General features: G+C 55.0%; 1 protein-coding gene across 12 annotated transcripts in view; it reads right to left on the bottom strand.

Moving 5' to 3' along the window:
• Positions 1-2,604: 2,604 nt before the first annotated feature.
• The window catches only part of PML (PML nuclear body scaffold), a 40,804-nt gene continuing 22,053 nt past the window's right edge, over positions 2,605-21,355 (bottom strand). For 2 of the 12 annotated variants that reach the window (XM_013059369.2, XM_045070714.1), the window contains exons 5-9: positions 16,946-17,002; positions 16,130-16,264; positions 15,478-15,736; positions 14,327-14,379; positions 12,493-13,640 (exon numbers count right to left, since the gene is read on the bottom strand). In XM_013059369.2, the coding sequence (XP_012914823.1) occupies positions 12,651-13,640; positions 14,327-14,379; positions 15,478-15,736; positions 16,130-16,264; positions 16,946-17,002 (1,494 nt within the window). In that variant the 3' untranslated portion in view covers positions 12,493-12,650. The other 10 variants (XM_013059371.2, XM_013059374.2, XM_013059372.2 and 7 more) reach the window with 10 other exon arrangements.

A 21,355-nucleotide genomic window follows, 5' to 3' on the forward strand; every position in this document is an offset into this window, starting at 1 on the left:
CCCCAAATCCTAACCCGAGGCTTTACTCCAGCTTCTTCTTCTTCTTCTTTTTTCTTTTTTAAAAGATTTTATTTCTTTATTTGAGAGAAAGCAAGCATGAGGGGAGTAGGGTCAGAGGGAGAAGCAGACTCCACCAAGCAGGGAGCCCGATGCGGGGCTCCATTCCAGGATTCCAGGGTCACAACCTGAGTTGAAGGCAGTCCCTTAACCAATTGAGCCACCCAGGCACCCTTTACCCCAACCTCTAACCCCACCCCATCCTTACCCTAGTTCTAACCTGGGCCCTGACCTTAGCTCCAAGCCTCATCCTAATTGCACTTGTAGGTAACCCAGGATTTCCCCACATGAAGCCACAAGTTTTGCTATACCTGTGACCCTCCTCAGCTTGTGTTACCTAATTTTCTTTTCTTTTCTTTCTTTCCTTTTTTTTTTTTTTTTTTTTTTTAGATTTTATTTATTTATTTGACAGAGATCACAAGCAGGCAGAGAGGCAGTCAGAGGGCGGGGAGGGGGTGCCGAGGGGGAAAGCAGGCTCACCTCCGAGCAAAGAGCCCGATGCGGGGTTCGATGCCAGGATCCTGGGATCATCACCTGAGCTGAAGGCAGAGGCTTTAACCACTGAGCCACCCAGGCGTCCCCTAATATTTATCCTTAAATTAGACCTTTAAATAATTTCACTTTAGCCTCATTCTGAGCAACTATATTCCAGAGATCACCGTTTTGATAAGCTGGCTATATTTTTTTCTGATAGATGTTAAAATAAACAAAACAGGGTTAATGTTTTTGAACTGCTTCTCCACGCACCATCTACCTGAGGCTACTTCCCATACCACCCGCAGCGTGCGTGGTTCTCGGGAAAAGATGGAGTGCTATGGGAGCCTAAACCTCACGCTCCTCCACACCTCATCTAAGCGGAGCAGCCGCCCTAAAGCCCGGCCACGCGGGGCTGCAGCGCCTCCTGCTGGCCGAGTCTGAGAGCAGCTCCAGCTTGGCTCCCTTCCCTGGGGGGTGGGGGGTGATAGGCACAAGGGCTGGGGACACATGCGGTGTGGGGTGGGCATAAACCTGAAGTCAGAGGATCCAGGATCAGGGGGTGGGCCTGCTGGGAGCTGTAAGGTGCAGGGTAAACCCTGAGAGAGGGAGAATTGTCTGGGTTGGGACTAACGGTCAGGGCGAGTATGGGTAGGAATAAGGATGAAATGGGATGCGTGGGGACTGGAGGAGAAGGAAGGATGGGGGAGGGGTGCCAGGTAGCAGCTGGGTGTTGTACAGGTAGAAGGAAGAGCAAGGTTGGAGTTAACGCAGATTTCTGACCAACGTTCCTGGGGATGTGAGTCCTTGGGCCTCAGAAGGAGGCACTAGAGCAAGCAGGGCTAGCCAGGGCTGAGCTGAGCTGTCACTAGAAGGCTCTCTAGTGACAGAGAGGCTGAAGCCCCCCTGCCCCCATTTGGGTGCGTTGGGGACACAGAACCACCCACTTCTCAGCCACTCCAAAGTCAACTTCCCTGCTCTCTTCCCTGACTTCCTTGGACTCCCACAATTGTCTGCTCTGCTACAGATCTTGCTTTTTATTCCCCGATGCCAAGCCCATGTATATTTCTTGCCAAAAGCTAAGATCTATTAATTTCTCGTAACTTATGAAGAAATAAAATTGTCATCTTGGTTGTTTGTGAAATAAGATCCTATATTTGTGTGGTTCTTCACATATTAAAAACCTATTTCCACATTATTTCTTTGGTTCATGCAAGAGCCTGTGAGGGAAAAATGATCGATGTGATCCCATTTGACAGATTCAGAGCCTGTGCATCAGTGAACACCAGACCAGTCAGAGGCTGTATTGTGAGGACTGAAACTCAGTTCCCTGACTTTGAGCCCAGCAAGTTCATGGTTAGCTGACATGGGTGAATCTGAGATAGCATTCTGAGGCACAGAGGACACATTTGGATTTGGCTCTTAGAGACGAAAACTCCCCTGAAGAATTTGGGTATCTGCGGCATGTAGGTGGAGTTGGGGTGGTGGCTCCAATCCAGCGACATCACTGGGGTGCTCACTCAGGCCAGGCGAGGGCCACTTCCCCCACACTGCCTGTGCTGTGGAAATTGCCAGGCATACTAACGTGGATTCCATCGGTGACACCCTGGACAGCGGCACATTAATTACAGTTAATTACACATGGCTAATGTCCTGGGCTCCCCTCCCCCTTGCTGGGGGTTTTTACTGTCTCTGACTCTGGGGACACACACAGAGATGCAAGATTACCCAGCACGGGGCAGAGGTGAGGTTCTTAGGGACATCCCTCTCTGGCTCCAGACGCCCTCTAGGGGGTGATTCTTGAAACTAGTGCTTCTTTCCCTCCATGTGGCTCTCCTTTGGGGAGATGATCCTTGACAGGCCCACCCTGGGTCTCCCCCTTTGGAACGGGGGAATTCACATCTGTGAGGCTCTCAGCACTGAACAACTAGGGGCTCTCAGCTCTGCTGAGTCCTGAAAGGATGCGACAAAGGGCAGCTCTCCTATGTCCAGGAGTGTACCCTCTTTCCCAGGCAAGAGGCTGCTTGGTGGCTCCTGGGGTGGGCTGAGCAGCACTGGATTGGAGCATCAGACTTCGAACATTCACATCTTTTATTAGAGACTGTGTAAATGGAGAGAGGGCAGAACAGCCCTTTGTTATAAAACTTGTGGTCAAGAACTCTGCAGGTAGCAAGCACGGTAAGGGCTGAAAGCCAGTGGGTGCTGCCCAGGTCAGGGCAAGGTTGAAGGCTGAGGATCTGAGCAGTGGCCCGCCCAGGTGCTGCCTTGCAGGTGCCAAGATGGTCACCACAGCCAGGCTATGGCCCCACCAACCCGCTCCCATAGGAGCTTCTGGGCCAGCACTTGCTTAGAACGCGAATCCTAGTTTATTTATTTATTTATAAAGGTTTTATTTATTTATTTGACAGAGATCACAAGTAGGCAGAGAGAGAGAGGGAAGCAGGCTCCCTGCTGAGCAGAGAGCCCAATGCGGGACTCGATCCCAGGACCCTGAGATCATGACCTGAGCCAAAGGCAGCAGCTTAACCCACTGAGCCACCCAGGTGCCCCCGAATCCTAGTTTAAATGCATCAGAGCTCACTGGTCGACCGGCATTCCCACTGTGGTAGCCAGTTCCCATGCAATCCCTCGGGGCATCTCCAGGGCACCTGCTGGGTGGGGGCTGAGCTGTGGGCACACAGACCTCATCCCTGTGAAAGCTCAGGCAATGGATGTTGGAGGCCTGGGCTGTGTCCCAGTGGCAGGAGCCAAGGAAGAGGGGAGAGGGGAGCAGTGCGGGGGCAGTGGTTCTGCTGATCAGAGGGCAGGCCCTGACCTGTCTGTGTTCTGCTCCTGACCTCTGATGTGACCACAGGCTGGGGGCCTTGGCTTAGGACTGAGAGCTAGGGTTTAAGTTGAGAACCGTCCTGCCCACTGTCTTTGTGGCTGCAGTCCTTGTCTAAAATCCCAGAATGGCAGAGCTGGATGGGAGCCTATTTAGCAGGTGGGGGGATGCTGGAGCGCAGAATGGGGTCTTTTCCTAGGTCACCCTCCATTTGCCCAGTCAGGACCAGGACTGGTTCTGCCATTCCAGCCTGCTGCATGTTCGGGGAGCAGTCTATCAGAGCACTGGTTCTAAGTATTAGCAGGCTTCAGAATCATCTGGAAGACATGCTAAGGCAGCCCGCAGGGCCCACCTCAGAGAGGCTGATTCCAGAGGTCTGGGCTAGAGGCTCTCAGGGGACGCCAACGCTGTGCGCCCCTATGTAGCAGGCAGCGCTGGGTTAGAGGACAGTCATTGGTGGGGCTGAGGTGGGCAGTGCAGAGAAAGTGAAAGCCATGCTGAGCAGGGCTGGTGGCTGGAGGACGGAAGAGTGTGACTGTGAGGAGGTAGGTCTGCGTGGCTAGAAGGAACACGGCAAGCTTGGAAGAGGGACAGGCGTGGGACAGAAGCTTCTGTCTCTGCAGACAAGAGGGGTGAAAATGCATTTGTGTCCCCAAAGAAGTGACCAGAGAGCGGCCTTCAGATGGGCAAAGGGTGGGAGAACCCAAACTCATGACAGCGGCTTGGTTTAAAAGGCACTTGGGTACCAGTGGGGTGTTCTGGGCAGTATCTATGGGGCCTGTCAGTGGGCCCACTAGGGCAGTGAGCAGGGGTCAGGGAGGGGCTGCAGGGACACTCACAGAAGTAGAAGGTTGGGTGGCTGGGGGCTACTCAGCCCAGAGGCTGGGCCTTCTTTACTCCCTGGTTTTGGCTCCTGGAGAAGAGGGGCCAGGTCTCGAGGGAACCAACCCATGGTGCTCCCAAGGCCCGAAAGGGGATCTGGTGCCCCCCAGGGGGTTAGGACTTGGGACTTGCTTGGATTTGGAACCTTCTCTGTGGGGTTTTTAGAGAAGGGTAGTTTGGTCCCAGAGAACTGATTTCGGAGCAAAGGACAGCTGGGTGCTGGGGAAGAAGGGCAGTGGGGCAGGGGGAAGGGGGCTGGCTCAGGAACCCCATGACCTTCTAACTCCAGAGATCCTGAGCCAGTCTGGGCCTCCTCTCAGCTCTGCTGGCACACCCGCCCCGCCAAGCTGCGGCCAGCAACAGGGGCGGTGAGGCCTTCTGCCGGTGCCGGGCTGGGCTCCTTGGACAGGTTTCTGAAGTAGGTGCCCAGGGCCTGCAGGGGGCTGATGGCCTGGATGGGGAGTGACGAGGCAGCAGACGGGCTCAGGTAGCAGCTGTACCGGCGCAGTCCCCACTGGGGGTCACGGCGGTGCGCGGCCAGCAGCTCAGTGAAGCTCACGTTGTGCAGGGCCAGGAGGCGGGCCTGGGCGCGCGACAGGGCGGCCGCCTGCACCAGCGGCTGCAGGGACGTGAAGCACTGCAGGCTGCTGAAGCAGTAGACGTGCTGGGCTAGCTGGGGGCTTGGGAAGATGTCCAGGAGCCGGAACAGGTCCCGCAGGGCCAGCACGGCGGCCAGGGCGCTGCGCTCGCTCATGCTTCTTGCCAGGTAGGTCTCGGCCAGGCTCTTGAGCTTGAAGCTGCTGGCCCCGGGCACCAGCTCCCGGAGGAGGGGCCGTGCAGCCAGGAAACCCGAGATGACCTGCTCAAACTCCCATAGCTTGTTCATGTCCTCCAGGACCCGGAAGAGGTTGGGGAGGCCGGGTCCCCACAGCTTGTAGCAGGCCAGGATGGGGCGGTGCAGGGAGCCCAGAAAACCAAGGAAGTGCTGCAGCCCCACCTCCAGGGAGACAGCCTGGGAGTTGGTGCCGAAGGCCTCGGGCCGGATGAGCACGCGGAACTCACTCTCCCGGTTCACTGCTGCCAGCTGGCTAATCTTCTGGGCTGGGCAGGAGAGAAGGGCAAGGTGAGGCCCCTGAGGCATGGGGGACACAGGGCGGGAGCAGGGGGGGCTGCTGTCCCGCTGCACAGAGACCCCACCGTGGGACCTGCTGGTGGGAACCAGACATCAGCCTCTGAACGGCTCTGCCCTGGCTCTCATGGGGACAAGGGTCAGAAGGGGAGGGCTGGCTGCTCTCCAAATACCCCCCCGCGCACCTGCTGGGAGTCCAGCAGTCCCCTGCCCCTGCCACCTGCCCCAGACATTGCCAAACAGTTTAGATCCAGGTCCCTCCTGCCTGCCTTTGGTTACCCTCACCCACCAACATCAGGGCCTCTCTTTGCCTCCACTGTATCCTCTGCTCCCTGCCCCAGCCTCCAATCCCATCAGTCACTGAGCCAAGACTCCTGGCCAGTCACAGCCCCGGCACACATGGCCCACTGGCCCAATCTACTCCATTCAGAGCTGCCCTGTGAGGTCTGCCAATGACTTCCTTCTCCTAGGGCAATATACTACTTCTGCCTGGCTAGGCTGGCCCCACGCTGGGGCTGTGCCACAGGGCTGGCTGGGCCCCGTGGGGTCAGTGAAGGGCACTGCAGGGAAGCACCGTGGGGAGCTGATGGGCTTCTGGGAGAAGGGATCCTCTTTCCCTGTGGTCTTGGCTGTCAGCCTCCGGGTGCGGCCCACCTGTGGACCGGGCTCTGTACTCAGAATTCTGCAGCCATGGCCTAAGGCCTTGCTTGGATTGCTGGCCTCATCATGGTACTTCCCACATCGCGTTGTTTCTGTTTAGAGGGGCATTGCCAGGGTTCTCTAAGAGAAGCGCTGGTCAAAGAGTTCATGGAGGCACATGCCTCAGGCTTTCAGGCGCTGGTCGAGACAGAGGTCTTTATTCCATCAACCAAGTGGGACAGCCAGAGTCCCAGGGAAATGCAGCGCCCTGCCTGCTCTCAGGCCGCGGTCACTGGCCAGAGCTCTGGGCTCTCCCGGGCCCAGGACATAGCTCTGCCTGCACTTATCTGGGGGACTTGGAGACTAAGCTAGAAAAGGGTGCGAGGGGCCAATGGAGAACCCACTTTCACTGTCAATCTTGAGGTCAAAGAAAACCAGGGGCCTGTCTTCTGCTTGGGGGTCGGCGAGGCTCTCGTTCAGGACCCTGAGGGAGCTGGGGCCCTCCAGCTGGAGGTCACTGGACCTGCTGCTGCTGTCATCCAGCTCTCGGGAAGACTGCAACACAGAAAAACCAATAGGTTAGGGGGCCGGAGGGTGATGGCGCATGTTGGGAGCATGAGCACGTGCCCGTGAGCAAGTGTGTATGTGTGCATGCGTGTGTGCGTGGGTGCGCGTAGCGTGAGTGTGGGGACACGAGCTAGCTGGTATGGCTGGGGGCATCTGCACGCACATGGGAACAGCAGGATATTGGGAAGGGGAAGGCACGTGTCTGAGTGTGTGTGCAGGGGGACATGTACACATGAACAGATGCATGTGTGTGTGCGTGCGTGTGAGGGCCACAGGTGAACCATGCAGTAGTGAGTAGGAGTGAGAGGTTGAGATCACACAGGCGAGTGTGTGTGTGTGCATGTGTATGTGTGAAAGCACGAGTATGGGAAGAAATGTAAATGTCAAATGTGTGCATCACATGTGAATCTGTGAAGCAGTGTTGACAAGTGTGTGGGCACGTGAGCATATGTGAGTGAGTGTGCCCATGGGTGCGTGGTGCTGAGCACTGAAGCTCAGGGAAGGGACTGCTGCTGTGGTGGTTGGGGCTGGAGGGGTCTGTTGCTCCCTTCTCTCTGAACACTCAGAAGAAACACCATGAACTTGGGACGGGAGGAAGGAGGCTCATCTCAAACCTCAAAAGTTTCTCTGGAAGGAGCCAGGAGCCTGGCTCTCATCCCCATGGCCAGCCTGGGCCCTAGTGTCCTGCACAAAGTGGGAGAGGAGGGCTGCTCAGCCTCAGGAATGACACGTAGAGCCGGGAAGCGAGAGCCATGGAGAGAGAAGTCTCAGGGCCTGAAGGCCCTTTGTCATTTGGTATCCAGGAGCCAGCTGCTCCGGGAAGCCTCAGGCCCAGGGCTCCTCTAGCCTGAGCACCCAAGGCCCTATTCTCTCCAGCACCCAGGCCAACAAGGTTTGAAAGGCCTCGGGTGGGAGAAGGGCTCCAAGTCTGTGGGGCTCCCAAGGGGCTGCGGCTGGAGGGTGGGAGAGCCTCTCCCTAAAGTGGACAGCTCATCGTCTGCTGGCTGCCTCACCCAGAAGGTGTCTTGGGTGGCCTGCTCAGAACTTCCTGGGAATGCCACCTGGGGCTGTTAGCCAGAGCCCAGGAGGAAAGGACACGGCCGATGCCAGGTGTCACAGGGCTGGGGTACTACTGGGACAGAGTCTAGAGCAGACCTCAGGTCTGTCCTACTTCTGGACCACCTCTGGCAGGGTGATGATATTGGCCTCCTCTGGGGCTACCTGAAGCCTCCAAGAACAAACTCTGGCTTCTGGCTAATGCCCCTGGCTTGGGAGCGAATAAGCATGGGTTTAGGCCCTCTTCCTCTCCAGGTGAAACATTTTAACAAAACTTCAGCCAAGAGCAAAGTCATTACTAAACACAGGTAGGATGTGTGGGATTTTCCTAGGAGTGCCTGATTTCTTACTCCTTTTGCTTTTCATAGCCCTAACCCCAGGCTCACCAACTTCCTCCCGGGTCACTGATTGAAAGAGACATTTACTATGTATCCATCTAAAGCTGGGCTTGCTTACAGAAGCCTGGCAGTGAGGGGATTCTACACATAAGATCCTGATTAAAGTCTTCGTCAAATGCCTGGCACATCCATATCCCTGATTCCACCATGCAGCAAAGGTTTCTTTTGCATGCCTTGCCTCGCCTCTCAGTCTTCTGACTCCTGATCCCAGCTCCCTTTCCTCCCCATAAGGAGCCCTCTATAGAGGGCTCCTCCTCCAAGTTGCTGGCTGGTAAGCCAGAGACGCCGCCTTCCTCCCCCGAGGGAAAAATCCAGGTGTTTTTTTAATCTTCAGCCTTGCAGACCTTGCTCTTGCCCTTGGGCTGGTGGAAAGAGCTGGACTCCTCTTGCTGTGTCCTCCCCAGAGCTGAAGAGCTGTCTCTTTTCCTGAGTCCTCTCTGTCACCCACCGACATGGCACACCGAGCTTTCTCTTCCTCCTTCCTCTTATTGCTCCCAACATAATTGCAAAAGGCCACGCAGTGGCCCGGAGTGCCTCCACCTGTCTCCTTCTTTCTGGAATGACTTCTCAGGCCTTAGAGCCATAGTCATCTTTTCGGATAATCCTCTTCTAAGATTTGAGCTCCCCTGGAGAGCAGGAGAGCTGTCTTTGGGCTAAATCCAACTTCATACCAGACTTATTTATGATGGCCATCAGAATCTCATTCTTAAGGCCTCTCATTGTCCTGGGGTCATTTTTTCTCTTACAGTGGTGCAACATCTTTCGTCTGGCTCCCTTAAAGAAGGGACGCTCCCCTTCTGCTGAGCCGGTCAACGGCGAGAAGCCTGGAACTTCCAGCCCGGCCTCTTCTTCAAGTTCTTCCTCACCCTTGGGGACTCTTGCCAAGTGCAGCTGGGACACAGAAATGACCTCGCCAGAATGCCTTCTACTGAACTCCAGCCGGCCCATCCACTCAAGCCCTCTCCCGGCCTTAAATCCCAGCAACGTGGCCAGGAGGTACTGGTGCGCTTGCAAAAGGTGTTTCTAGAAACCCAGGTTTAACAAAAGGACAATCAGCACGAGAGGCTCTGGTGTAGACGTCCTCCTGCCCCCCTCCTGCTCACTAGGGGAGCACCACTGCTGGGCTTCCGTCCACAGTCCGGGTAACCGAGTTGTGCGGGTGGGGAGCATAGAGGGATAGTAGCAGAGAGCCGGACACAAGCCAAGAAGAGGCTTTTTGTTGGAAAAGGCTTGAGATCTGCTGGGAAGGGAAAAGGAATGGTGGAATGGGAAACGGAGCAGGGACGATGAGCGCTCACGTGCACAGCCTGGAAAGAGAGAAGGAAGAAGCTCCAAGGAACTAGCAAGTGGGCAAGAGGGGAGCCGAAGAAAAGAGGAAGAGTGCTTGAAGATGCGCTGCTGGGCCGGGAATCAAAGCCCCTTTGATACTGCTTGCAGTGCAAGGACACACTAGGTTTTATTTCTTCATTACACTCGGTTAATGGACTGTTTCTTTGACTGCAGAACGGCGCTCAGACAGATCCACGGGGAGCCCACGAGGTTTTCTCTTACAGTGGTGCAACATCTTTGGAACTAGGAGACACATGCAGTCCGGCTCGTGAGCTACAGTTCACTGGTCTCCAACACAGATCAACTCAGCGTGACAACTGCGTTGCAAATCCACACAGCGGGCCTCCTGGCTGCACCAAGCATACTCGCAGGAAATGCAGCTTGATATTTTCATCACTTTCCACCAGTGTAGGAGGTTTCTCTGGGGAAGACCCCGCGTCCCCCTCTCCCCTGCTGCATCGTATCCCAGGATGTACGGGTCACCTCAGTTCAAGGCTAACACATACGTGAATCACAGATGTGCGATCGAATCCCCAGTTCTGGGGTTCTCCCCTTTCTGGCCGTGCATTAGCGATCTCAACAACTCCAGGTGCCCGGTTTGCACCCTAGACCAGTTCAATTACAGTCCATGGGGGTGGGACCCAGGAATCTTGTCATTGGTAACAGCGGCCGCCACCCCCCCGCCCCGCCCCCCATTCCCGGCCCAAAGACTCCAGTGTGCACCCAGGGCTCAGAACTACTGTCCTCCTGACTCACTCCACGCCGGGTCAGCAGCCACTCCAACAGGAGCCAGACTCTTAGCATCCGGCCACCTGAGGTTGTCTAGACTGTACCTGCCATTCATTCTTATCAAGAGTCTCCAAGCTCCTGAGGAACCTTCTCAGCACCCAAGCTTCAGCGACAGGTGAGATCAGGGCTAGCCTGTGGCCCCTGCTGCCCTCCCACTCCATCCCCACGGATCGTCTGTCCCCTCGAGGCCTCCCTTCTACTGCTGGGCACCACTGCCACGTCGGTCACGGACCACCCCCTCCTGCTTCCACTTGGTCCTGCTCCTGCTGGACACTGGGGCCAGTCACCTGTCAGAAGAGTGGGTGAGAGCATTCTATTTTTTCCTGCCTCGGACCCTAACCTAGGGATCACGGCAGAAGCACTGTGAACCCCCCCTTGTGTTCAGTCGTCTGCCTTCAGGCCTGGCCTGGCCTCTCCACTGCCTCTTCTAGCTCCCAGATGGCTCTTTTCGCACAAGCAGTATATCCCTGAGCTTTGCCCGCCCAGCTGGGCCTGCATCGAAGTCCCCAGGCATGTCCCACTAGCTTCCAGCAACTAACACAGCGGCAGCCTGCAGTGGGCGCCCTTAGGCACCTCATACGCTTGGAAATGTGCTGTCCTTGTAGGCCAGCTTTCCCACGTGGCAGATGGGATGAAGGCCATAGAGCAGGAGTTCGGCAGGTATTCAGGAGCCTGGAGCACCTGGTGAAGGATGCCCTGTTCCCAACCAACTTGCTGTGGATACACTAGGAGCACCAGGGACGGGAAGGGGGCACATGAGGTAGGTGAGCCATGCACGAAGGGGGCCTCATTGGTTTTCTTTTTAAATATATGTTTTATAAAGTTTGGGACTCGTGATGGTCAATTTAGAAAACAGCATTGTCTAGGGACACCTCGGTGGCTCAGTCGGTTAAGTATTTGCCTTCAGCTCAGGTCATGATCCCAGGATCCTGGGATGGAGTCCCACATCAGGTTCCTTGCTCAGCTGGGGGTCTGCTTCTCTCTCTCTCCCTCTATCTGCTGCTCCCCCTGCTTGTGTTTTCTAACAAATAAAATCTTAAAAAAAGAACAAAAAAAACACACACATGCCGTCCGAAGAATACCAACACAGAAGCAGTGGTCCTCGGGCTCTCCCCTGACTCCACAGCTGGTCTTCAAAAGTGAGTGGCTGCTTCTAATTATTTTAACTCTTCATGACCTAAAATGAGCCTCCCCTTCCTTTCTTGAATAACTGCAGACATCAGCTAGCGCTTCCCTGCAGACAGCTGAGGCTGGACTGACGCCTGCCCAAGACTGCTGGTTTCAATGCCTGCATCCAACTCTCGCGAAGTCTGGCGAGCACTGGCATTGCCGTCCTTTCTCAGAGTTTCCTTCCCGGGCTTCTACCTCTGCCCTGGGTCTGTTCTGTTTTGGCGGGGGGGGGGGGTGTCGTGGTGGTTCCAGGATAGAAAGAAGTGCCCAGGGTTCAGAGGAACGTAGACTATGGAAAGGTTAAGACTGAAAAACTGACGGGCGCTGAGGAACGATCGAGAGGGGCCTCCGCTCATGTAGCCAGGCTGGCAGTGTAGTGGGCTGAGAGAAGCACACAGACAAGTGTGGTGGCTCTATGGGGGCAACCAGCACAGACAGTGCAGGGCCACGGGCTATCTGTCCTAGTCTGGCAGCGAGGGTGCCCGGCTTCAGCAGCCGCGGGCATGGCTGAGACCACAGGAAAGGACACACTAGGAAGAGAAGAGGGGTTGTCACTGGAAGAACAACATGGAAAAGAACAGAGGCCTGAGAGGAAGGAGGACAAAGAGCAGCCACCAGAGCTGTGGAAACCGGGGTGGGGAGGGCAGGGGTTCCCGAAGTACCTGAGGGCTCAAGAGACAGGATGCTGTGGTCGGAGTCCCTGTGGGCCAGCTCTCAGTACGGTGAGGTGCAGGGGGTGGCCATGGGGCTGAGGGCTGCAGTGGGTGGGGTGAAGACCCCAGAGAGGCCGGGGTGCTGGCTGTTGAAGTCACCCAGAAAGAAGGCTGGCCCTGGCTCAAGAGAGGACCCCTGGGAGGCAAGGGCTGGCAGCTTCCCTATGTGGGGGGAGGCAGGAGGAGGTGTGAAATGATCTGGGGAAAGGGGCGTTCCCCCCTCAAGACCTGGAACCTCAAGGCACAGAGGACCTTTCCAGATGGTGGGACCAACACAGCCCAGGGGGCACAGAAGGTGTTGACCCACCACCCTGAAGCTCACAGGCAGTGGGAGAAGGGGGGGGGGGACGTGGCCACCCCACCAAAGAACCAGTTGCAGTGCCAGGAAGACATAAAGCCATCGGCAAGAGAAGAGCTAAGTCCCCCGGGGAATGTGATGGTCATGGAAGAAGGGTTTGCAAGGGCAATATTTCAACACATTATTTATTGAGCAGCTGTATCTGCCGGGTCTTGGGATCGACGCAGTCCCTGCCCTCATGGGTTCAGGTCCCGGCAGAGGCCCCGTGGAAAGCCTTGGGGTGGTGCCATGGACAGTGGGAGGTGCAAAGGGCGACAGATGCTTCCTAGTTTTGGGAAAAGAGGTGCGGGAATGGGAGGACCGGTGACCCAAATCTCAGTTGTGCCCTTTCCGGGGAAGAGGGCTTACGTCTCCCTGCTGAGTCCATGCAGCCTTTCCTTCCTGGGTCTGCTCCCTGACTACAATACACAGGATGCCTGCAGTGCACAGGGCCTTGGGTGCATGGGCCGGGGCAGGCTGCAGGGTGGAACGGGGGCTGCTGAGTGGCTACACAGTGCCGGGAGTGACTGCATGGTGGCCAGCAGTTATAGAGGACGGAGGTGCTCGGGGCTCTCAGAGGCCTGTCTGAGGGGGGCCGGGCTGGCTCAGGAGCCTCTCCAGAGGGCAAAGGAGTGGGAATGCAATGGCAGAGACCTCCGGTGGAACCCGGGCTACAGGGTTCTGCAGAGGGCTGTGTCAGAATCCCTGCCCTAAGAGTCTGGGGGACTCTGCCTCCCTCCATTCTCCCCGCTGACAGAGGTGTCAAGCTGGGCAGCCACAGAGGAGAGAGGAAGGGCAAAAAAGTTATTGAGCCACTGGGCGACAGGGGAGCCCCGGAGGGAGCAGCCGACAGAGCGCACTGCTCCTCGAGCCCGGCGGCGGTTGCGCTGGCCCATGGCCCTCTGGAGACGGCAGGGACCCTCCTGGGCACTGGCAGGATGGCTGGGAGGCCCTGTGGTGGCAGGGGTGGTGGCCTGGACCTCAGGGGGAGGATAAGTCCACCCGGGTTTATAGTACACTTTGAGGGGCAAGTGGAAGATACGATGAAGACGGCTGGTTCTTTGTGCTCTACGTGGCAGGAAGCTGGTCCCACGGCGGTGGCAGATGGCGGTGTTCTCCTGGTGACTAGCAAGCTGATGGGGAAACTCGGCCTCAGAGACTGCAGCTTGTTCGGCGGGACGGTGGGAAGACCAAGCTGGGGGGCGGCATGCACCCAGTGGCAGACGGGAGGCCCGGTAGAGGCGGTAAGCTCCTTGTGCCCTTGGCAAGGGGTGGGCTGGCGAGGAATGCGGTACAGCAGTCTCCGTGGGCTCCGTGCACTTTCCAATACAGAACCTCAGACTGAGGGCTGGAAGGGACCTCAGGGGCCACCCAGTCCAGCCTTTCACTCTGTTCACATCCCCTCTGCCCCAGCCTCCATTAACCAACCTCCAGGAACGGAACAGTCGCAACCCACAAAGGTACATGTTCCAACGGGGGACGGCTTTAACGTTTTTGCTTATGGAGTGCAAACTCGCCTATTTGGGTCCCACACGGTGCTCCCCACGCCCTCATGGCCCTGCACTGACCCTCACTGGCTGTGGGTTAACTGGGGTATGAGCTCTTGGCCACCCTCCTCGTTGAGGACTTAGAGGTTAGAGAACACAGAAGGAAGCTCTAGACAAAGGCATTAGCTAGTCCAGAAGCGAGACAGGGCTCTGGAAGGAAGCACACTAGCAGCATCTCAGAGGACGGATGGTCAGTGAGGGCTCCTGCCCCCGTAGGGAGGGAAGGAGGAATGGGGTGGTCCAGGACCGCAGCTGGCATCTGGAGTCTGTCCTCAGGACAGCTCAGGACTCACTGCCTCGCTGGAGGACTCCTCAAGCGCAGGGCAAGTCTGAGAGTCACCTGCTGTGGCTGCGTCCCCTGGGACATGGAATAGGGGGAGTCAGGAGTCCAGGGCCGAACTTCTGGACCACTCACCGAGTTTTCAGCATCTGAGTCTTCCGAGCTGCTGATCACCACGACTCGTTCCTCTGAAACCGGGTAGAGGGAACAGTGTTAAGGCCCTGCCAGAAGGCCCAGTGGGGGGGGCCCGGGTGTGCTCCATGGGACTCCCTATAGACCAGTGGATGAGGTAGGCCATGTGTGCCCTGCGAGGGGGTGGATGGGAACATCCACCGAGCATGCTGGTATGGATGTATTCACTTAAAAGGGCTTTCTGTCACTGCCCACTGTGCCCTGTAAGCACTTAACTCAGTTGTCGGCCCTGAATTCGGAATCTGCTCCCTGTACAGGCTGCTTGGCAAACAGCCCCTGGTTTAGAACCTCCTGCCATCCTAAAGAAACACATTGGTTTGTTCCAAGCCTCAGCCTCCTGAGCTGAGGTGTTCAAATTAAAAGATACTTTATTTGGTTAATCAAAATCTTTTGATTACCAATAGCATTGTGAGCAAGGAATGTCAGTCAGGGCTCAGTGTGCAAGCAGAATCAGGGCTCAGTCTGGGACCTAGAATGAAAACAAAGGGGGCCTCTGGGTGAAGCAGATCTCGGAAGAACGGTCTTGACCATTCCAGAATTCCATTAATTAAATTGAGCTCATGCCCGAGGACTCCCTATCTGGCAGCGTCCGTAAGAGACATCCAGGACAAATGAGCTCCTTCATGCAGGTGACCTCTTCAGACAAATTTGGGAAGTGGTAGCTGTGGACTTTCCCCCCCAAGTCTCTCTGGGCCCATGCTACGGTCCAATACACACTTCCTGGGGAGACTCGCTTTGGGTGGGGGCGCAGTGCTGGGCATTGCAAGGGTGTGTTGGGGGAGGGAGCTACAGAGCCCCTTCTGCTCCTCGCACTGGAATCCCAGCAAGTCATGTGGTGAACTGCACCATTCTCACCCCCCATGCAAACCGCACGCTTTCCCTGCCCCACCTGGTGGCAGCTGAGAGCCGGACACACAGGGGATGCAGGGGTGGGCTGGCGAGGAGTGCAGTACAGCGGTCTCCATGGGCTCCGTGCACCCCGGGCACTGGCACTGAGCTCCCTGGGAGGGGTGAGGATGTAGAAGAAGGTTCCCCTCCCACCCCCGGAGGAGAGCTCGCACGCCACAGCCACTTCTGCCCAGCTATCTCCCTACCTGCCTCACCAGCGTCGCCGGCTGCGTGGTTGTTGTTGGGCAGAAAGTCCTCGCTTCCCACAGTGGGGCCTTTGGGGCTGGAGGGCCCATCCAGGTGGGGCGGCGAGACTGCCTTGGAGGTGCTGGGCCTGGGCTGCTCCGGGGAGCTCCGGGCCAACCGTATCTCCCTCTCCTCCTCAGACTCCATCTTGATGGCCTTTCTGGGGCACTCAGTCTGGCAGGACTTCCTCTTCTGGGGCGGGACTGTGCTGCAGACCTCCTATGCAGTGGGGAGTCAAAGGGCCAGGTTAGCAGCTCTGAGGGGTGCTGGGGGGTGAGGGAGACGCGGACCTGGGAGGCAGGGGCCTGTGGCCCTTCCCCTTGGCTCTCCTGCCATGCAGATCGCGTCTCTTTCCACACAGGATGCCCCCTGGGCCACCAGGCACACTGGCTGGCTGCTGACCACAGACTCTGCCTGCCCTGGAGTGGCTCGTGCTTACAGGGGAGCTTCCTGGCAGCGTGGCCCGGGCGAGGGAGAGAACAGAGTAACAAAGTAGGTGTTGATTAAGGCCTGGATTCTCAACACCGCCCCCCTCCACCCCTGCCACCACCCTGCCTGCCTGATGGGATCTGGGTCTCCAGGGATGGAGGGGGGTGGTAGAGAGACCCTTACCTCTCTGCAGGAGTCTTTGATGGAGTAGGCGTGAACCGGCACTGGGTGCACCCCGGGCACCGGCTGGACCAAATTCCTAGTCTGGGTCTCAGCCAGCTCCAAGTCCTGTGTCAGAGCCCTCTGCACCTCCTCTGACTGTGAGGTCCAGAAACAAGAGAGATGTTAATGAGCAGGTGGCAGTGAGCCCTGGGCCAAGAACCTATGCCTGGGGTGACCCAATCCCCAGAGCCCCCTGGGGACCAGGAGTCCTCCTCACGCCCTCCATGACTTCCCCTCTTCCTGACCTTGAGGTGCTGGCATTCAGGGTCACTTCAATTCCTGGCATCCTAAGTCCCCTCCCGAGACTGTAGGGACCAACAATGCCTTAAGGCTTACTCAACAATAGCTCCCCACACAGTGCTTGCTCCTGATGGAAACCACTCCTCTACAGGTGCAAAGTTAGAATGGTGAGGAGACCCTTCCAGGGCACTTCCCTGTGATCTGCACTCTGCCCCTGAGCCTTAACGCCACCTGGGTCAGAACAGCAACTACACACCTTGGCCCCATCACTGAAAACTCAGGGCTCGGTCCCCCTCTACAGAATGGAAATACCAGTAACCTCTGTCACCGGTAACATCTGTCTCATGGGAACATGCAGATGAACTCTGCTGTGCTTGGAGAAGCAGCTGACACTTAGCGTCACCAATGACACTGATGGTAAAGATTGCTTTTAGAGTTATGCTGTGCTGGGAGCCGTGTGAAGCGCCTCCTACACCCAAGCTGAAAGGAAGGAGGGAAGGGGCAGGTCCTCAAACACAGAATTTCCATATGACCCACCAATGCGACTCCTAGGCAGAGGCCCAAAGGGCGGGAAACAGATGATCCGACGGAAACCTGGCACACGAGAATTCACAGCAGTCAAAAGGTGTCTATCAACCACTGAGTGGATATGCAAACGTGGGACAGCCACTCAGTGGAGCATTATTCAGCCGTAAAAAGGAATGAAGCTCTGTATTTGCAACCGGGATGAACCTTGTACGCTACGTGAAATGAAAAGAAGCCAGCCCCAGTAGAGGACACGCTGTAGGGGTCCATTCAAATGACTATCTGCAAGGGCTGACCGCGTAGGGACAGAGAGCAGGTGGGATGCCAGGGAGGAGGTAGGGGAGATGGGGAGCAGCCACAGCAGGGGGACGAGGTCCCCTTTCCGGATAATGGGAATATTTGGGAACTAGGTGGGTGGGGTGGTTGTGTAAGATTGTAAGCATACTAACTGTCCCTAAACTGTACCCCCTAAGATGGCTCAAATGGGGCATTTTCCTCTATAAATTTAACAGAAACAAAAATTGTAGTTAAAAGAAAGAAACAGGGACCATCCTTGATTATTGCCAATCTACAGAGAAGCATCAGAGGCATGAGAGGTGAAGTGACTTGTTTCCCAAAGTCCTGGACCAGGGTTGGAATCTCATGTTTCTGAAAACAGCTGGAGGGGGGTGCTTCCCCGAGCCCAGCTGGACTGGAGAAAGCAGGCGCTGGACTATGGGATGAGGAGGCCAGAGGTATCTTTCCTCACAGGGACAAGCTCCGTCCCTCCGGCGTAGTAGAAGAGAGGTCAGGCCCACCTGCACAGGGGAACCTGTGCTAGGGGCAGGCAGGGGAAGCCCAGCACAATGGGGGTCCCCTGTACTGGGACGAGAACCCCCTAGGAGGGGCTCCTCTCGGTATCAAGCACTTTGATGTGGGATGTGGGCTTCCACATCATTTGCTATAACGGATTGACTTCCTTTTCCCCTCCTTCCCTCCTGGGTTTCCTTTCCTTGACATCTGTACAGAAAGGAAGGAGGGTTGTCTCTCTGGCTCTGAGCGGAGTGGAGCTGAGAGGGAGGGGGGAAAACAGTGGAGCTCCTGGACCTCTAGGAAAGTATACAATCTCTGCCAAGTGCTCCACGCCAGTGGTTTTCAAACTACAGTCTGTGACCCATTAGCAGATCAGGAAAGCAATTCAAGCATGACTCATGTAACAGGTCTAATTTATCCTGCAAAACTTCCATTTCAGCTATAGTTATGCATGTACATATGCTGTAGACTAGATTCAAAATATATTTCTTTACAATGGGTAGTGGTCAAAAATCAAAGCCACCTCACACCCAATTTGGACGGTTATTATTGAAAACTGGGGTTGAGATGTCGAGAAAATGGAGACCACTGTTAGTCGGACCACAGCATGGCATAGCCAACTGTGGAAAATTGCATAGTGACTCCTCAAAACGTTAAAAATAGAATTACCATATGATCCAGCAATTCCACTGCTAGATAAATTTTATGTTATGTGTATTTTATCCATGAAGAATTTTTTTTTTTTTTAAGTTGAAAAGGTCCTTTTGTGTCTGGATTTACACGTCCCTGGTAGGTCAAAGACTATCTTCAAGTGGGCTATGGACTCCCCACAGGTGGGCCTGGGTTCCTCTCTCTGCCTCTGTCCCATTCATGACACCCCCAGTCCCAGGTTCATGAAGCAGGGGACACACAGGAGGGCTCACTAAAGACAAAAAATCATGACGACTGACTTTCAGTTGTTTTACAGCTTTAAAGGGTTTTATTTTTTTTTTTCTTGAAAGTATTTTAACGTCATTATAGAAAGAGCCAGTCCTAGTCAAGCCTACTGCTGTTCTTCTCATCGCCTCTGTGTGGGCGCATGACCCCAGTGAAAGTAAACCAACCATTTCAAGAGGGATCAAGGGCTGATGCCGGAAGCCCAGCTCCTGCCTCCTAAGGCAGGGGCTTTGGCCCAAGAGTGGCCTTTCTCTAGGCACAGCTGATGGACCTTTCTCCTGAGACTGCCTCCCAGCCTTGCTGGAGCTGCTCCACTGGTCCCTTGGGCTCACAGTGTGAAACCTGTTCCTCTTCCCCAGCTCCACTGGCCTGCGTGTCCCCTCCTCCAGCCGGCTACCAAAGCAAAAGCAAGATGCTTTGCAAAAAAAGGAGCATTCTTCTCATGCTCCAAGTTCAAACTGCATAGTAGTGGATAGGATGATGAGAGGTAACGTAAAGACAAAGACCTGGCAAAAAGCTGTTAATTAACCAGCGACTGGCACCTGGAAAGATAGCTGAGCTCCGTGGACCCGGGGCACTTCGCACAATTATTCAGTGGATTGTCTGGGGGACATTATTCATCCTAGCATTGTAATACCAAACAACCTAAATATGCGTTGGCAGGAAACTGGCTAAGTGAAGATGCTACATCCATACAACAGGCCACGGTGCACGTGCAAAAAGGCAGCAGGAATCTCCCTACCTACCCATAGTGTAAGAATTCCAGAAGATTCCAGAATACTTCCTTGGGTGAAAAAGCCTGGGCATAACACTCTGAATATAGGGTATTATTCTACCTTTGTCCCAAAAAAGAATGGAAAAACCGATGACCTGTGATCATATTTGCCTGTAATGATAAAAAGAAATTCTGGAAGGATACATAAGAAATAAATAAAGATAGGTATGTGGGCACAAGAAGTGGGAAAATAGGGATGAGGTAGGAGTGAGACATCATGTATCTTTTTCTTTCTTTTTCTAAATCCAGATCATGTATGTGCAGGTTTGGGGCAGCAAGGTGCCACATGTAGTGTAGTATGTGGAGATACAGGTTATGCACCATTACAGTCTTTTTTGCATTGCCTAAACTGTTGCAATGCTGACTAATGGGAGAGCTCAAATGAGGAATGGGGTAAGGAACGATGGTAGGTGAGTATCCTTCCCACCTCAAAACAGTGGTTCTCAACTGAGCCACAGATTATTGTCGCCTGGGGATCAAAAAAATATTTTAGGTCCAATTTATATACAGTGAAATGCAGAAACTCTAAGTGTACACATCAATGACATTTTAAAAAACTGGAGTTTTCACTTCCTTATCACTTTCTGCTTTTCCTTCTGACCATGTGATTGAATGACTTATCCAAAAAACAAAATACAATGTCCTTCTTTACTTGTCAAGCTATGTATACGGGGATCCAGTAACCAAAGCAGTTAGGAGTAGGCTTCTAGTCCTACCCCTCGCTTGCCGTATCATGTGGTTCTGAGTTAAGTCACCCTCTCTTTGGGCCTTAACTTCAGCCTGTGCAAAAGAGCTCCCTCATAGCTCCAAAACCCTCAGAGCCTAAATCCTGCCTCTTCCAGGAAGCCTGTCCAGATTGCCTCTGTCTCCTGCAATCCTCTCCCCTAAAGGCCATGTATGGTCAAGCCAGGAAGGCTCACCGCCTGACTGCTACCATCAGAAGATCTGCTTTCCATGGAGGGCTGATCAGTCCAGGCATCCTTGACAGGCAGGCACATACAAACCTGGATGACCATGCCTCTTGGTCTAAGGAGGAACTCTGGAAGCTTAGTCCGAAGAAGACAAGCACCCAAGAGGGCAAGCCAGAGGAGTGCCACTGCAGTTTCACCCTGGCAAGCAATCTAAGAGCAGTCCAGAGATGGGAGTGGCTGCCCCAAGAACTAGTGAGCTCGGGGTGCCTGGGTGGCTCAGTGGGTTAAAGCCTCTGCCTTCGGCTCGGGTCGTGGCCCCGGGGTCCTGGGATCGAGCCCCGCCATCAGGCTCTCTGCTCAGAAGGGAGCCTGCTTCCTCCTCTCTCTCTGCCTGCCTCTCTGCTTACTTGTGATCTCTGTCTGTCAAATAAATAAATAAATAAAATCTTTAAAAAAAAAAAGAAAGTGAAAGAACTAGTGTGCTTCCTGTTCGTGGAGGTGTGTGTGTGTGTGGAGAGCCACAGGTCAAGGGTGCTGCAGAGGGAATGCCATCATTAGAGGGGGCATGGACATCACCCAATCCTGAGAAATTATGGTCTTGCATCTATGCTGGTCCTGAAATCACACCAGTGAAACCCCAGGTGCTGGGACTGAGGTCTGACTCCAGGCCCTGTTCTCCTCTCCAAGAACCACGTATGGGGAAAGAGGAGGGGAAGGCTCCTACGGTGATTCCAGGAAAAGGCTCACATGTCTGGGATGGGGTACAGAGTAAGGGAGAGGTCATTTACCACATCTGTCAGATCCACCCACCAGTGACCACCTTCTTGACCTCCTGTCCACCCCTTCCCGAACCCATCAAGTGCATTTAGGAGCCCAGAACCAGTCAGTTCGCCATCCCTTCCTATATTCCCTCCCACCAAAAGCTCCAGTCCAGCCACTCACTATTCCTCTTGGGCACTCTCCCTCTTCTACTGCCTGCAGACATAGGGACAACAAGACTTAGTTTCC

The sequence above is a fragment of the Mustela putorius genome, unplaced genomic scaffold (assembly GCF_011764305.1).
Source record: "Mustela putorius furo isolate JIRA1106 unplaced genomic scaffold, ASM1176430v1.1 tig00003972_pilon_pilon_pilon, whole genome shotgun sequence".
In the NCBI taxonomy this organism is placed as follows: Eukaryota; Metazoa; Chordata; class Mammalia; order Carnivora; family Mustelidae; genus Mustela; species Mustela putorius.